The sequence below is a fragment of the Theropithecus gelada genome, chromosome 1, assembly GCF_003255815.1.
Source record: "Theropithecus gelada isolate Dixy chromosome 1, Tgel_1.0, whole genome shotgun sequence".
Classification (NCBI taxonomy): domain Eukaryota; kingdom Metazoa; phylum Chordata; class Mammalia; order Primates; family Cercopithecidae; genus Theropithecus; species Theropithecus gelada.
Window position 1 is genome coordinate 211,564,884 of NC_037668.1, and position 16,914 is coordinate 211,581,797.

At 41.5% G+C, this 16,914-nt stretch overlaps 1 protein-coding gene across 1 annotated transcript in view; it reads left to right on the forward strand.

The window, feature by feature from the left end:
- RYR2 (ryanodine receptor 2) overlaps nucleotides 1-16,373 on the forward strand; it is a 634,673-nt gene extending 618,300 nt beyond the window's left edge. Inside the window, exons 103-107 of the mRNA XM_025401874.1 lie at nucleotides 1,654-1,810; nucleotides 10,697-10,761; nucleotides 12,896-12,996; nucleotides 13,875-13,926; nucleotides 14,928-16,373. Coding sequence (XP_025257659.1) covers nucleotides 1,654-1,810; nucleotides 10,697-10,761; nucleotides 12,896-12,996; nucleotides 13,875-13,926; nucleotides 14,928-15,023 — 471 coding nt within the window. The 3' untranslated portion in view covers nucleotides 15,024-16,373. The remainder of the gene's footprint in view (nucleotides 1-1,653; nucleotides 1,811-10,696; nucleotides 10,762-12,895; nucleotides 12,997-13,874; nucleotides 13,927-14,927) is intronic.
- Nucleotides 16,374-16,914: the final 541 nt, after the last annotated feature.

Below are 16,914 nucleotides of genomic sequence, written 5' to 3' on the forward strand. Positions count from 1 at the left end.
TCTGAGGACTGACCATGTGCTCATGGTAAGGCACTGGCAACAGAGTAATAACCAAAGCATTTCTTGTTGGAATGCAGTCAGTCCTAGGGGAATGAAATAGACAACAAAAAAACAAGCAAGCTGGATATCCAAGTGTGGAATTCAAGAAAAAGGTCCAGGCTGGAAATAGAAATGAGTGTAATTGGCACAGAGATGAAACTTAAAGCCATGAAACCGGGAAGCTTCCCCCAAGGGAGTGTCCTAGAAGGAAAAAGGTCAAAGAATCCAGTCCTGGAGCAAGTGTTCATGAAGCCACAGGGAGATGAGGGAGATTTGGCAAAGGAGACTGGGAAGCAATGGCCAGAAATGAAGAGAAGCAGAAGAGTGTGGTGTTTCTGTGTTTAGGCTTTTGTCCCCTTTGTTCTGGTCAGCAGCAACTAACTAGGTTTTGAATTGATGGGTGACACATCCATTAAGTCAGGGTATCTGGGACAGTCTAAGAAAATCTCAGAGGAAGGATTATTAATTTAGGCCCTACAGGATGAGTAGGAATGGGGTAAGAATGGAAAAGGCTATTGCAAGAGAAGGAGAATGTACGAGCAAAGATCTGGAATCAGGAATAGTTCATTTGGAGGAGGTATGAAGAGTGGAGAGAGCGGAGAGGGAGGTTTTTGGGAAAGGTGAGTGTGGCTAAATTCAAGGGCCTGAAAAAGGAGTTTGGACTCAGCTTAAATGAGGATAAAATATTGGATGCTCCAAGCCAGTGACTCTCAATCCAGCATGACTTCATTCCTCACTACCCCCCACCCCGCCCCCAGGACATTTGGTATCTGGAGATATCTGTTATTGTCACTATGAGGTAGGGTGCTATTGGTATCTGAGGGGTAGAGACCAAGGGATCTTTTTAAAATAGCGTACAGTGCACAGGATAGCCCCTGCCCAAAGAATTATCCAGCCAAAAATGTCACTGGTGCTGAGGCTGAGAACACTGCCCTAAAATGCACTTTAATGAACCCCTCGTATTTTAGCAGTAGGCATAGGCAGCTGTGTTTGTTGGTGGCTTTGATGTTTTAGGGTTTAAACAATAAGATGCTATTTCTTCCTCAGGTCTCCTCTCTTTTTTATTGTAGGTATTAAAGTAGAAAAGAATTTCAGCATCATATTTCATATATACTAGGTGAGGGGAGGGCGTTAGTATGTTTTCTTCTAGCTTAATTTCTAAGATTCCATCTTACTACCTCACCTTCCTCTTACCTCACCAATGTCTGTTATGTCTGTTATGTCCAAAATCACTAAACAATGCAATATAGTTGTATGTCCCTTAATGTGTTCATAATATGATTACCTCATTAGAACAGATGGTTCAGAGCCAAGATACTAGCCAAGATACTAGATATAAGACACAAGATATTAGAAAATTTTCCATTTTCTCCAAAGTGAGAGAGAAAGTGCTAGGCAGAGTATGCAGTATACACTTTTGTTTAAAAGACAGCAACATGCGAAAGCCAAGTGTTTGCTTCACAGCTACAAATATTGAAACAAAGAGAGGCAATATAGAATGCAATAATTCTCACTTCCAGAGTGAGGATTAGGAACTACAGAGAGAACTCGGATTTGTCAAGAATAAAAGTGGGTAATGTCCCTCCAAGAAGTGACACCATGTCTTTTTTCCAGTGCTATATGTTCCACATGTATGTTGGAGTTCGTGCTGGAGGAGGGATCGGGGATGAAATCGAAGACCCAGCAGGAGATGAATATGAGATCTATCGAATCATCTTTGACATCACTTTCTTCTTCTTTGTTATTGTCATTCTCTTGGCCATAATACAAGGTAAGTGTCATCCTCGCTGAAGCTGATAACATCTAGAATTTGAGCCACATATTGCTGAAGTTAATATTCGAGGTAGGGTAATAACATCAAGTGTTTCCTGGCAAAGCCAAATCAAACTTTTCCTTTCAGTATTTCTTCATCATGCAGTCTACAGGGGGAAAGGTAAAGTGGCATGGAACCCTGGTATGAATGGAAGATACAGTGTTATTTTGTCTTCTTTCAAAATAACATAATGGAAAGGGCACTTTCCTTGGTTTGATTCCACACCTCTGGGTTTCAGACTCATGAACCCCAGCTTTACAGTCTTGGGTGGATGAGCCATTTAACCCTTTAAACTTCTAAGCCAGCTGGGTGCGGTGGCTCATGCCTATAATCCAAGGACTTTGGGAGGCTGAGGCAGGTGGATCATTTGAGGTCAGGAGCTCGAGCCCAGCCTGACCAACATGGTGAAACCCCATCTCTACTAAAAATACAAAACTAGCCAGGCATGGTGGCACACGCGTGTAATCCCAGCTACCTGAGAGGCTGAGGCAGGAGAACTGCTTGAACCCAGGAGGTGGAGGTTGCGGTGAGCTGAGATCACATCATTGCACTCCAGCCTGGGCAAGAAGAACGAAACTCCATTTCAAAAACCACACACACACACAAACCCACCACCACCAACAACAACTTCTAAGCCCTATGGTTGTTGAGAATTTTTTAAATGACATACAGGCCAGGCACTGTGGCTCACGCCTGTCATCCCAACACTTTGAGAGGCTGAGGCAGGTGGATCACTTGAGGTCAGGAGTTCAAGACCAGCCTGGCCAACATGGTGAAACCTTGTCTCTACTAAAAATACAAAAATTAGCCTGGTGTGGTGGTATGAACCTATAATCCCAGCTACTTGGGAGGCTGAGGCAGAAGAATCACTTGAACCCCGGAGGAGGAGGTTGCAGTGAGCAGAGGTCTCACCATTGCATTCCAGCCTGGGTGATAAGCAAAACTCCATCTCCAAAAAAAAAGGGGGTAGCTGGCAAGATGGCCAAATAGGAACAGCTCCAGACTGCAGTTCCCAGCAAGATCAATGCAGAAGGCGGGTGATTTCTGCATTTCCAACCGAGGTACCCAGTTCATCTCACTGGGACTGGTTGGACAATGGGTGCAGCCCACAGAGGGTGAGCAGAAGCAGGGTGGGGTGTCACCTCACCTGGGAAGCACAAGGGGTTGGGGAATTTCCCTCCTCTAGCCTCCTCCCAGGAGGAATGGTGCACTCCAGCCCAGATACCATGCTTTTCCCACAGTCTTTGCAACCAGCAGACCAGGAGATACCCTCCACTGCCTACGCCACCAGGGCCCTGGGTTTCAAGCACAAAATTGGGTGGCTATTTGGGCAGGCACCAAGCTGGCTGCAGAAGTTTTTTTCATACCCCAGTGGCACCTGGGACACCAGCGAGACAGAACCATTCACTCCCCCAGAAGGAGATCTGAAGCCAGGGAGCCAAGTGGTCTGGCTCGGCAGGTCCCACCCCCCACGGACCCCAGCAAGCAAAGATCCACTGGCTTGAAATTCTCACTGCTAGCACAGTGGTATGAGGTTGACCTCGGTTGCTCCAGCTTGGTCAGGGGAGGGCCATCTGCCATTGCTGAGGCATGAGTAAGCAGTTTTAGCCTCACAATGTAAACAAAGCCACTGGGAAGTTGGAATTGGGTGGAGCCCACTGCAGCTCAGCAAGGCCGCTGCGGCCAGACTGCCTCTCTAGATTCCTTCTCTCTGGGCAGGGCATCTCTGAAAAAAGAGACAGCAACCCCAGTCAGGTACTTAGAGATAAAACCCTCATCTTCCTGGGACAGAGCACCTGGGGGAAGGGGTGGCTGTGGGTGCAGCTTCAACAGACTTAAATGCCCCTGCCTGACAGCTGTGAAGACAGCAGATCTCCCAGCATAGTGTTCGAGCTCTAATAAGGGACAGACTGCCTCCTGAAGTGGGTCCCTGACCCCCATGTATCCTGACTGGGGCCAACAGACACCTCATACAGGAGAGCTCTGGCTGACATTTGGTGGGTGCGCCTCTGGGAAGAAGCTTCCAGAGGAAGGAACATGCAGCAATCTTTGCTGTTCTGCAGCCTCCACTGGTGATACCCAGGCAAACGGGGTCTGGAGTGGACCTCCAGCAAACTCCAGCAGACCTGCAGCAGAGGGGCCTATTAGAAGGAAAACTAACAAACAGAAAGGAATAGTATCAACATCAACAAAAAGGACATGCACTCAAGAGACTCCATCCGAAGGTCACCAACATCAAAGACTAAAGGTAGATAAATCCATGGAGATGGGGAGAAACCAGCACAAAAAGGCTGAAAATTCCAAAAACTGGAACACCTCTTCTTTCCAAATATCACAACTTCTTGCCAACAAGGGAACAAAACTGGATGGAGAATGAGTCTGACAAAATGACAGAAGTAAGCTTCAGAAGGTGGGTAATAACAAACTCCTCCGAGCTAAAGGAGCATTTTCTAACCCAATGCAATGAAGCTGAGAACTTTGAAAAAAGGTTAGAGAAATTGCTAACTAGAATAACCAGTTTAGAGGAGAACATAAATGACCTGATGGAGCTGAAAAACACAGCATGAGAACTTCGTGAAGCATACACAAGTACCAATAGCTGAATCCATCAAGCAGAAGAAAGGATGTCAGAGATTGAAGGTGAACTCAATGAAATAAAGTGAGAAGACAAGATTAGAGAAAAAAGAGTGAAAAGAAATGAACAAATCCTCCAGGAAATATAGGACTATGTGAAAAGACCAAATATACGTTTGACTGGTGTGAAAGTGATGGGAGAATGGAACCAAGTTGGAAAACACTCTTCAGTATATTATCCAGGAGAACTTCCCCAACCTAGCAAGGCAGACCAATATTCAAATTCAGGAAATCCAGAGAACACCACAGAGATACTGCTTGAGAAGAGCAACCCCAAGAACATAATGGTCACATTCACCAAGGTTGCAATGAAGGAAAAAATGTTAAGGGCAGCCAGAGAGAAAGGTCAGGTTACCCACAAAGGGAAGCCCATCAGACTAATAGCAGATCTCGCTGTAAAAACCCTGCAAGCCAGAAGAGAGTGGGGGCAAATATTCAACATTCTTAAAGGAAAGAATATTCAACTCAGAGTTTCACATCCAGCCAAACTAAGCTTCATAAGTGAAGGAGAAATAAAATCCTTTAAAGACAAGCAAATGCTGAGAGATTTTGTCACCAGCAGGCCTGCCTTACAAGAGCTCCTGAAGGAAGCACTAAAAATGGAAAGGAACAACTGGTACCAGCCACTGCAAAAACATACCAAATTGTAAAGACCATTGACACTATGAAGAAACTGCATGAACTAACGGGAAAAATAACTAGCTAGCATCATGACAGGATCAAGTTCACACATAACAATATTAACCTTAAATATAAACAGGCTAAATGCCCAAATTAAAAGACACAGACTGGCAAATTGGATAAAGAGTCAAGACTCATCAATGTGCTGTATTCAGGAGACCCATCTCATGTGCAAAGACACACATGGGCTCAAAATAAAGGGATGGAGGAATATTTACCAAGCAAATGGAAAGAAAAAAAAATAGCAAGGATTGTAATTCTAGTCTCTGATAAAACAGATTTTAAACCAACAAAGGTCAAAAGAGACAAAGAAGGGCATTACATAATGGTAAAGGAATCAATGCAACAAGAAGAGCTAACTATCCTGAATATATATGCACCCAATACAGGAGCACCCAGATTCATAAAACAAATTCTTAGAGACTTACAAAGAGACTTAGACTCCCCACAATAATAGTGAGAGACTTTAACACCCCATTGTCAATATTAGATCAATGAGAGAAAATTAACAAGGATATCCAGGACTTCAACTCACCTCTGGACCAAGCAGACCTAACAGACATCTACAGAACTCTCCACCCCAAATCAACAGAATATACATTCTTCTCAGTACCAATTCACACTTACTCTAAAATTGACCACATAATTGGAAGCAAAACGCTCCTCAGCAAATGCAAAAGAATGGAAATCCTCACAAAGAGTCTCTCAGACCACAGTGTAATCAAATTAGAACTCAGGATTAAGAAACTCACTTAAAACCGCACAACTACATGGAAACTGAAAAACCTGCTCCTGAATGACTACTGGGTAAGTAACGAAATTAAGGCAGAAATACAGATGTTCTTTGATACTGATGAGAACAAAGACACAACGTGCCAGAATCTCTGGGACACATATAAAGCAGTGTGTAGAGGGAAATTTATAACACTAAATGCCCACAAGAGAAAGCAGGAAAGATCTAAAATTGACACCCTAACATCACAATTAAAAGAACTAGAGAAGCAAGAGCAAACAAATTCAAAAGCTAGCAGAAGACAAGTAATAACTAAGACAGTGAGTCAAGATCGTGCCACTGCACTCCAGCCTGAGCGACAGAGCAAGACTCCATCAAAAAAAAACAAAAACAAAAAAACAAAAACAGAAATAACTAAGATCACTGCAGAACTGAAGGAGATAGAGAAAGGGAAAACTCTTCAAAAAATCCGTGGATCCAGGAGCTGGTTTTTTGAAAAGATCAACAAAATAGATAGACCACTAGCCAGACTAACAAAGAAGAAAAGAGAGAAGAATCAAATAGATGCAATACAAAATTATAAAGGGGATATCATCACTGATCCCATACATATACAAACTACCATCAGAGAATACTATAAACACCTCTACGCAAATAAACTAGAAAATCTAGAAGAAATGGATAAATTCCTGGACACATACACCCTCCCAAGACTAAACCAGGAAGAAGCTGAATCCCTGAATAGATTGATAACAAGTTCTGAAATTGAGGCAGTAATTAATAGCCTACCAACCAAAAAAGTCCAGGACCTGACAGATTCACAACTGAATTCTACTCGAGGTACAAAGAGGAGCTGGTACCATTCCTTCTGAAACTATTCCCAACAATAGAAAAAGAGGGAATTCTCCCTAACTCATTTTATGAGACCAGAATCATCCTGATACCAAAACCTGGCAGAGACCCAACAAAAAAAAGAAAATTTCAGGGCAATATCCCTGATGAACATCAATGCGAAAATCTTCAATAAATAACTGGCAAACCAAATCCAGCAGCACATCAAAAAGCTTATCCACCACAATCAAGTCGGCTTCATCCCTGGGATGCAAGGCTGGTTCAACATATGCAAGTCAATAAACGTAATCCATCACATAAACAGAACCAATAACAAAAACCACATGATTATCTCAATAGATGCAGAAAAGGCCTTCGACAAACTTCAACAGCCCTTCATGCTGAAAACTCTCAATACACTAGGTATTGATGGAAGGTATCTCAAAATAATAAGAGCTATTTATGACGAACCCACAGCCAGTATCATGCTGAATGGCCAAAAACTGGAAGCATTCCCTTTGAAAACTGGCACAAGACAAGAATGTCCTTTCTCACCACTCCTATTCAACATAGTGTTGGAAGTTCTGGCCAGGGCAATCAGGTAAAACAAAGAAATAAAGGCTATTCAGTTAGTAACAGAGAAAGTCAAATTGTCTGTTTGCAGATGACATGATTGTATATTTGAAAAATCCCATCATCTCAGCCCAAAATCTCCTTACACTGATAAGCAACTTCAGTAAAGTCATAGGATACAAAATCAATGTGCAAAAATCACAAGCATTCCTATATACCAATAATAGACAAACAGCCAAATCATGAGTGAACTCCCATTCACAACTGCTACAAAGAGAATAGAATACCTAGGAATACAACTTTCAAGGAATGTGAAGGACCTCTTCAAAGAGAACTACAAACTACCACTCAAGGAAATAAGAGAGGACACAAACAAATGGAAGAACATACCATGCTCATGGATAGGAAGAATCAGTGTCGTGAAAATGTCCATACTGCCCAAAGTAATTTATAAATTCAATGCTATCCTCATCAAGCTACCATTGACTTTCTTCACAGAATTGGGAAAAAAACTACTTTAAATTTCATATGGAACCAGAAAAGAGCCCACATAGCCAAGACAATCCTAAGCAGAAAAAACAAAGCTGGAGTCATCACACTGCCTGACTTCAAACTATACTACAAAGCTACAGTAACAAAAACAGCATGGTACTGGTACCAAAACAGATACATAGAATAATGAAACAAAACAGAGGCCTCAGAAATAACACTACACATCTACAACTATCTGATCTTTGACAAACCTGACAAAAAGAAGCACTGGGGAAAGGATTCCCCATTTAATAAATGGTGTTGGGAAAACTGGCTAGCCATATGCAGAAAGCTGAAACTGGATTCCTTCCTTACAACTTATACAAAAATTAACTCAAGATGGATTAAAGACTTAAACGTAAGACCTAAAACCATAAAATCCCTAGAAAAAACCTAGGCAATACCATTCAGGACATAGGCATGGGCAAAGACTTCATGACTAAAACACCAAAAGCAATGGCAACAAAAGCCAAAATTGACAAATGGGATCTAATTAAACTAAAGAGCTTCTGCACAGCAAAAGAAACTATCATCAGAGTGAACAGGCAACCTACAGAATGGGAGAAAATTTTTTGCTGTCTCTCCATCTGATATACAGCTAATATCCAGAATCTACAAAGAACTTAAACAACTTTACAAAAATAAAACAAACAGCCCCATCAAAAAGTGGGTGAAGGATATGAACAGACACTTCTCAAAAGATGACATTTATGCAGCCAACAAACATGAATAAAAGCTCATCACTTGTCATTGAAGAAATGCAAATCAAAACCACAATGAGATACCATTTTATGCCGGTTAGAATGGCAATCATTAAAAAGTTAGGAAACAACAGATGCTGGAGATGATGTGCAGAAATAGGAACACTTTTACATTGTTTGTGGGAGTGTAAATTAGTTCAACCATTGTAGAAGACACTGTGGCGATTCCTCAAGGATCTAGAACTAGAAATACCATTTGACCCAGCAATTGCATCACTGGGTATATACCCAAAGAATTATAAATCATTCTACTATAAAAACACATGCACACACATGTTTATTGTGGCACTGTTCACAATAGCAGACTTGGAACCAACCCAAATGCCCATCAATGATAGACTAGATTTTAAAAAGTGCCACATATACACCATGGAATACTATGCAGCCATAAAAAAGGATGAGTTCATGTCCTTTGCAGGGACGTGGATGAAGCTGGAAACCATCATTCTCAGCAAACTAACACAAGAACAGAAAACAAACACCACATGTTCTCACTCATAAGTGGGAGTTGAACAATGAGAACACATGGACACAGTGGGGCATCACACACCAGGACCTGTTGGGGGGTCGGGATAGCATTAGGAGAAATACCTAATGTAGATGACGAGTTGATGGGTGCAGCAAAAACCACCATAGCACATGTATACCTGTGTAACAAATCTGCACATTCTACACATGTACCCCAGAACTTAAAGTATAATAAAAAAGGACATACATTCAAGTACCCAGTGTAATACTTGATGCACAGTCAGTGATTTATAAATAACTATAAAGCTATTAATAGTATCATTGTTGAGTACCTACTATCTGCCGAGCACATGTATTAACTAATTTTACCATTTCACCAACCTTATGAGAATTGTGCTTTTATGTGTGAAGTAACTGAGCCACAATAAGTCTAAGGAACTTGGCCGAAGTGCACAGCTAAACAGGGCTGGAATCTGGATCCAGACCCCTTGCAACCACAGTGTTGGTATTGACCCACTAGTTCTTCCTTTTACTTCTGGGCAACTTGGAGTGTGGTGTTTTTCTCTCTCAGAAATGTCATGTTATCTTTTCTGCTTAACACATTTATCCTGGCTTGAATTAAATATCTGTAAATGTGACAATCTAAATTCCACAGACATCAAATGACACTATTTTTTAGTAAAGTACCATGGACAAGTTTAAGGGACTCATAATTCATTCATTGTGCTCTTATTGAGTGTAAAAATCATGTGTTTTCTAAGAGGGCAAAGTTATAAGATAACTTGGAAGAAAGTATGAAGCCAGCAGGTCTCAGGAGAGAAAAGGAGCTTAAAACAACGCAGTGTTTCTGATTGCCACAGTCAATGAAATTATGGAAGCTTACTTATAAGGGACTTGTGAAAAAAAGTGATTTGAGGCCTGGCACCATGGCTCATGCCTGTAGTCCTAACACTTTGGGAAGCTGAGGCCAGAAGATCGCTTGAGCCCAGGAGTTCGAGACCAGCCTGGTCAACGTGATGAAACCCTGTCTCTACAAACAGAAATTAGCAGGGTGTGGTGGTATGCACCTGTAATGCTAGCTACTTGGGAAGCTGAGGCAGGAGGATCACTTGAGCCCATGAGGTTGAGGCTGCAGTGAGCTGTGATCGCATCACTGCACTCCAGCCTGGGTGACAGAGCAAGACTGTCTCAAAAAAAAAAAAAAAAAAAAAAAGTGACTTGAGGCAAATTTCTTCGTTTAAGTGGTCATGTTTTATTTCTACATTAGTACTTGAAAAATCTTATTAGTGGAGCTTTCTGTACTTACTCATAAACCTCAGCTGCTCTCTTTCAGCATGAAGTATGTAATAACATCTGTATATGCCAAGTTAACAAAAGCTTTTTCCTGCTGTCACTTCATTTTAAAACACTCTTTCAGTGAGCGTATGTCCCAGTAACTGCACGTACTTCTGCCCCCAAGGAGAGAACGCCGCCTCCCTTCTCCTAGGAGTATCGGATATGTGGTCACATTCACCGTGTTCTGAGCATTTTGCAAAGTAGTTGTACATCTCCCCTTTCCCTGAGGGGATTAGCCAAGGAACTGAATTATTCATTGCTTGAGAAAGATTAAATTGTGTTTTTATTTAACACCAGGTCTAATTATCGATGCTTTTGGAGAACTAAGAGACCAACAGGAACAAGTCAAAGAAGACATGGAGGTAAGCTTCTCCATTCATGACTCAGCCTTTTTGTTGTCCTGGGCCCTGGCTTTATTACTGCCTTTATCGAGAGAATCATGAATGTGGGAAGGAGGAGGGGAAAGGGCACAACTCGTGGTTTCACTAGCCTGTTTTCCATTCAAGCAATACATATAGTTGAACAGCGTGGTCGGCTGAAACCGTGGTGGACCCCACGTGCATGCAAACAGCAATAGGACACCATCCTTTCCCTCCAGAAGTGAGACTATTCATTCAAAACCAAAGATTCAATGACAAGTAAACAGATGATTACAGAGCAGTGTGGTGAGTCCTTTATAGGAGTAAAACCCTGAGTGCTAGGGTCTCCAGGGCTGGTATCTGATTCACTCCTGGATGGTCAGGGAATTTCCTAGAAGAAGGGATGTCTGAGCTGAGGCCTGAAGACTGTGGAAGTCTGTGGGTTTGAAAAGGAAAGAGGAGGACAGTTTGGGCAACCTCCCACCCCCTTCTCCCACACCATGGACGTCTCCAGGGGTACCATTCACAATGGGATCTTTGAGCCCATCACCACCTGAAATTATATACCAAGACTGATTTTAGGGAATTTGATGCACAGGTTTTTTTCTTAGCAGCCTCAGTGCTACCAGATGCAGATTTAATTCTGAGGCCGAGGCTGGAGAGGAAGACCAGTGAATGAAGAACCTAATCACTCATTTGAGAAATTTACAGTGTAATATATGGGCTGTGGAAACAAGAAAAGGGCTTTAGGCAGGGCAGTCAGATGATCAGGTTTGCATTTTAAAAAGATCACTGTGGTTTAAAATGTGAGGCATGAACTCAAAACTGGCAAGAACAGGGACAGGGAAGTGAGCTGTCAGCATTTTCCAGGTGGGAGCCTCTGAAGCTTTTGCTAAAGAGGTGCCACCTGGGAGCTGGGCAAGTACTGCCTGAATCCATCTAGTTCCTGCATCCTCAGTGAGGGACTTGGTGATTGGCCAAATGCAGAGGATGGAGAGGATGGAGCAAGCAAGGGGATATCCAGGTTTCAGGCATTAGCCACCAGAGGGATGGTGGCATAGTTAGCTGACACAGGTAACCCAGAGGAAGAACAGGTTCATCGGTAAAGCTGATGAGTGTGATTTGAGCCAGTTCAATGGAAGAGACGTCATTGGAGTGGTATGAAGACCTGATCGACTATTCTCCCCAATTGCTCAATGTGGCCTATCAGCTGTCAGCAGATGGTGATCAATAAGGCAGGAAGAATTTTATACACTATGATAATCATCTTGGTTGTAGTTCCTAAAATACAGGACCTCATAAACATGCTTCAGATGGCATAAAACAGCTTACAACTGGTAGAGAAAGATGAGCACCAGAGTCACATGGGACAATTATTGAATACATTTGAAATGGTACATGTACAATTCCAATAATAAAATAGGGGGTCTGCTTCTCCTGGGTTTTGTGGACCAGGCCTGTCTGCAAGGAGCAGACCTAAGCAGGTGCCTCTCTACAGGCTGCTTAGGAGAGGCATGGTCCAGAGAAAGTGGAACCAAGACGACCAGGAACCTGGTCCCTAGAGTTGAAAGTTGTTCTCCATACACATCCACTGGCTAATTCTGTACCTAGCACAGCACCTGGCAGACCCTCACTGAATTGTAGATGGGATGCCTCATAGCTTGATATTTGATTTGGCCTTTTCTAAAGGAAAGTGATCTGCACCTTTTCCCCCTGGGTCATCAGACTTTGGGTGGGTGGGTACTAAGTTTGTCGTTTCAGTTGAGGACACAGTTAATCTTGCTTAGATAACTTTAGTCAATGTCATGAACAAGAGTTGATCACTAAGCCTGGACATTTTCACCTAGGCTAGAGAAAGGAAGAGACGTTGCTTTGCAGCCATCATCATCCTCATCCTCTTGTTCCCTGTCTGTGTCTGCTACTTACTGCTGCTGGTACCTGTGTCATTTAAGCCAACACCAAGATATAGTTACAGAGACAGTTCTATTTATATTTGTGGGCTTGGCACAGCCTCCATGTGATGATCTTTGACGTGTGTTGAGTGAACCAAATAATAGCTGCCCCTACCTGGCGAGTTGTGTTTTCCTTTTGTTTTGCTTTCTGAACTCTGACGTTCACGTTTCCCTTTGTTTTCTAGACCAAGTGCTTCATCTGTGGGATAGGCAATGATTACTTCGACACGGTGCCACATGGCTTTGAAACCCACACTTTACAGGAGCACAACTTGGCTAATTACTTGTGAGTGTGCCCGTTGCAGAATCTTCCACCTCTCCAGTAGCCGCCACCAGTCCCCGCCCATCTCAGAATAGAGAGGTTTTCGTTTCTTGTTTAACAAACAATCGCTGCAGATGCTTTCAGAGAAAGACCAACAGCTAACGGCTCTCTTTTCCTCTGGAGTAGGTTGACTTAAGAAGTTAAGTTGCAGCTCTTCATGTAAATGATACTTTCTAGAACTTGAAATGAAGAGGTGGACAGGGAGGAGCAGAGCCTCTCTGCGAATCGTGGTCACGTTTCTCATTTTAGATAAGATTTCCCAGGCTGCTTCCTAGGGAGAGGCGAGTCTCCGTTTTTCTTCTTACAGATCTTAAGAGGACTTTCAGATCTCGACAGGCACTGTTGGATACCAACTTAAAAGCTGCATTTCAAAAAATATTAATACATAGAAATCTTTCCATTACTCGAGATTAGCCAAAACTATACTTTGGTAAAATGCTGTTCTTACTCATTTTTGGACCCAATTTTAGTAACAAACAGAAGAGATGCCGAGTAGCATTATAGGGAAAAAAATTGGTCTAACTATACTCAGTGGAACTTGATCAGTAAATTAAAACTTCTCCTTAAGCTAGTCTTCAGTTCTAATTCATCAGTGTTGATTTGATTCTGACCAATGTGTATATTCCTAACTTGAAGCCTCTAGGGTCAAATAGCAGCAGATCAGAAAAGTCAGGTCAACAGCCTTTCCTTTCTGGTACACTGTAATTTTTCCAAAAATTTGCATGTGGTATTTTCTCTGTGCTGGCCATAATTGAATGCAGCATACAATTTATCTAAATATGCCCTGTTTATCCTAATATTTCCATACAGTTCATTTCTGATCAGTCTCTCTGTATCTGTAGGTTTTTTCTGATGTATCTTATAAACAAAGACGAAACAGAACACACAGGACAGGTAGGTAAATTATTACGTGTCATCTTCTGAAAGAAATTATAGAGAAGCTCTAAATATCAGAACAAAATGTGTGCATTAAACAGTGAGGGATGGAATTACTTTCAGATATTAGTTGTGGTATCTTGATATAAAGTTCCTGTTATGTTGAATGAGTATGGAAAAGATTGCCTTTGTTACAGTAGAATTCTATACTAATTTTATGTAAAACAATAAGCTTTTACTAACTGCAAATGCTGGATTTGAGTTTTGAATTCCATTATTTTAAAAAATTGAGTTCTTAATTATTGCATAATGTCCTTGATTGTTTAATCAGATAGATGATTTCCAATCAACTTCAAAGTATTATGTACAATGCATATTAAATGTCTAAGGCATTTAAGCTATTTGAAGTTCCTCTTCCAATGTGCAGTTAGTTTGAATTTGAAGGATACAATATTTTAAGAGAACCCTCAAAAGCATAAATGTATATTTATACACACACACATATACATATATATTTTTTGAGACAAGGTCTTGCTGTTTTCCAAGGCTGGAGTGCAGTGGCGTGATCAGGGCTCACTACAGCCTTGACTTCCTGGGCTCAATAAATCCTCCTGTTTCAGCCCCACAAGTACCTGAAACTACAGGCATGCCCCACCACGCCTGGCTTTATTTTATTATTATTATTATTATTATTATTATTATTTTAGTGCAGACAAGATCTTGTTATGTTGCTCAGGCTGGTCTCGAATGCCTGAGCTCAAGTGATCCTCCCACCTCAGCCTCCCAAAATGCTGGGATCATAGGCGTGAGCCAGGATGCCCAGCCAACATATTTTTAATCATTATTATGGTCAGGATGAAGATTATTACTAGAAGTTAATAAGGTATGGTATAGTTAGGAACCATCTAAATGAATGTGGACTTCTATTGCGTGTGATATAGGTAACAAAATTGAGTTTCTACCTTATGTTTTGTTAGCACACAGGGGAAAATGTTAACACATTTCCTTGACTTTTACAGGAATCTTATGTCTGGAAGATGTATCAAGAAAGGTGCTGGGAATTTTTCCCAGCAGGGGATTGTTTCCGGAAACAGTATGAGGACCAGCTAAATTAAACAAACTCAGACCCCAATCACCTCTCAAAACCAAAACCCCACCCCTCTCTCAATTTCTCTGCTCTCTTGGAAACATTTTGCTGATTTTGTGAATTGCCAGCGTTGTGTGTTTTCTGGGAGCATCGAAACTCTGTTTCGGGAGACCTGTTTCCCCACCCCCCGCCACCGTCTGTATTTACGTTGAGACTAAACACGGAAGAATAATCTAAATTCATACTCAGACAAAAAAAGGAATTCTGGAAAGAAAACCATTCTGGACACTGTCATAACACACATAGACAGATTTTCTTCTGAGGCTCCTGGAGTCTCCTCGAGCTACGGGACCTTCACGGAGACGCGTGGCAGCCACACTCACCCGGCCTCTTTATTTCACCATCCTGGAAGGAAGCTGTCTAATGGTCACAGAGCACTGTAGCACTTAACAGACTGCCATGGACACCAGTCGCGAAGGGAAATAGTGCCTTACTATATGTGGGTTGAGCTATGCAGAAGATATGTGCATGAAAAAACATCTTTATTTTCTTTATGTCGACCTTTCTTTTCTTAGATTGATTTTATGAGGTTTTTTTTTTTTTTCCTTTAGTCTTTTCTTTGGTGGGGGAGGGTAAGAAAAGCAGTTTGCACCTTAAAAAGAGAAAAAAAAAAAACAACAGCGGGTGGTGTGTCTCAGGACGAAAGGAGGCTCTTCTCATTCAGCTAAATTCACATTTGCCCTCCCCCCCGCGGCCCCCGCCATATGCTCCTGCTATTATTTTGGTAATGCTCTGATGCAACATTGCAACTTTATGAAATCTTTGTATGAAAACAAAAAGACTGCAAAAAATACACTTTCAAAAGAAACCATTCATTGCATGTTTATTATGCAAGTTTAAATGAACAAAGAAAACCTTCGGAAACAAGTTGATCAACGTGAGAGAAATTTCATGATAATTATATTCATAGTAATAAAGTGTCGTGGGCTTAATTGTATATCTGGAGCCAGTGTCATCCACCAACAATGTGATACGTTATGAACTTGACAGTAGTTTTGGGCTTTTCTCTTTCTTTCAGCCACCTGTGATCAGTTTTGTTGATTAAGGACTTCTTGTCAGGTCATTTTTTAATATTAAAGCTGAAGCAATATCCATTCAGGGATTTCATCAGTTGCATCACAAAACACGGATGATAATATACATCACTCCATTTTTTTCCATTTTGAGTCCTTTTAAATGTAATGCTAACCTTTACAATTAAAAAGTCAGATTCAGAATGGAAACAAGGTCATTTTGCAAACATTGGAGCTCTTTTATTACAAGTCTGCTTGTTAATTTTAGAATTGTAAAACCGCTCTGATTAAACTATTTAACTAACTTTCTCATCCTCTTCTTTCTCCATTTAACTTACAACTGGGACTCATAAAATCTTGAGCTTCTAACTTGAGGTTGGTATAGGACAATCCCAAACACTGCACTGAGACTAACGCTGTCAGATTTCCTGGCACCTCTAAGACTGTTGTTGTATATATCATTGTGGGACCTCAGAGTCACCAGGCACCTGGCCTACCCCTGTCATTTCCCTGTTATATGGATCAGGTAGACCTCTTGAAAACCTCCAATGACAGAAAAAAAAATCGCTTATCTCCCAGATTATTTAATTCTTATATAACTCTCATTTTAGAAAGCTCTTCCTTGCTCAGGGCAAATTCATTTCCTATAATAGGAGTTCATTTTCCGTCTTAATATGAAAGAGAATCAGTACCCTAGTATATGGTGTATTAAACATTCAAAAACCAATTGAACATTTGCTGTGTGCAAAGTACTGCTGTGGGTATCGGTGACTTCTCTGTCGTCTTACACCTTACCAGCTCAACATCACAGTGCTAGTCTCTAGATTTTGCCTTTGTCTTCTGGTA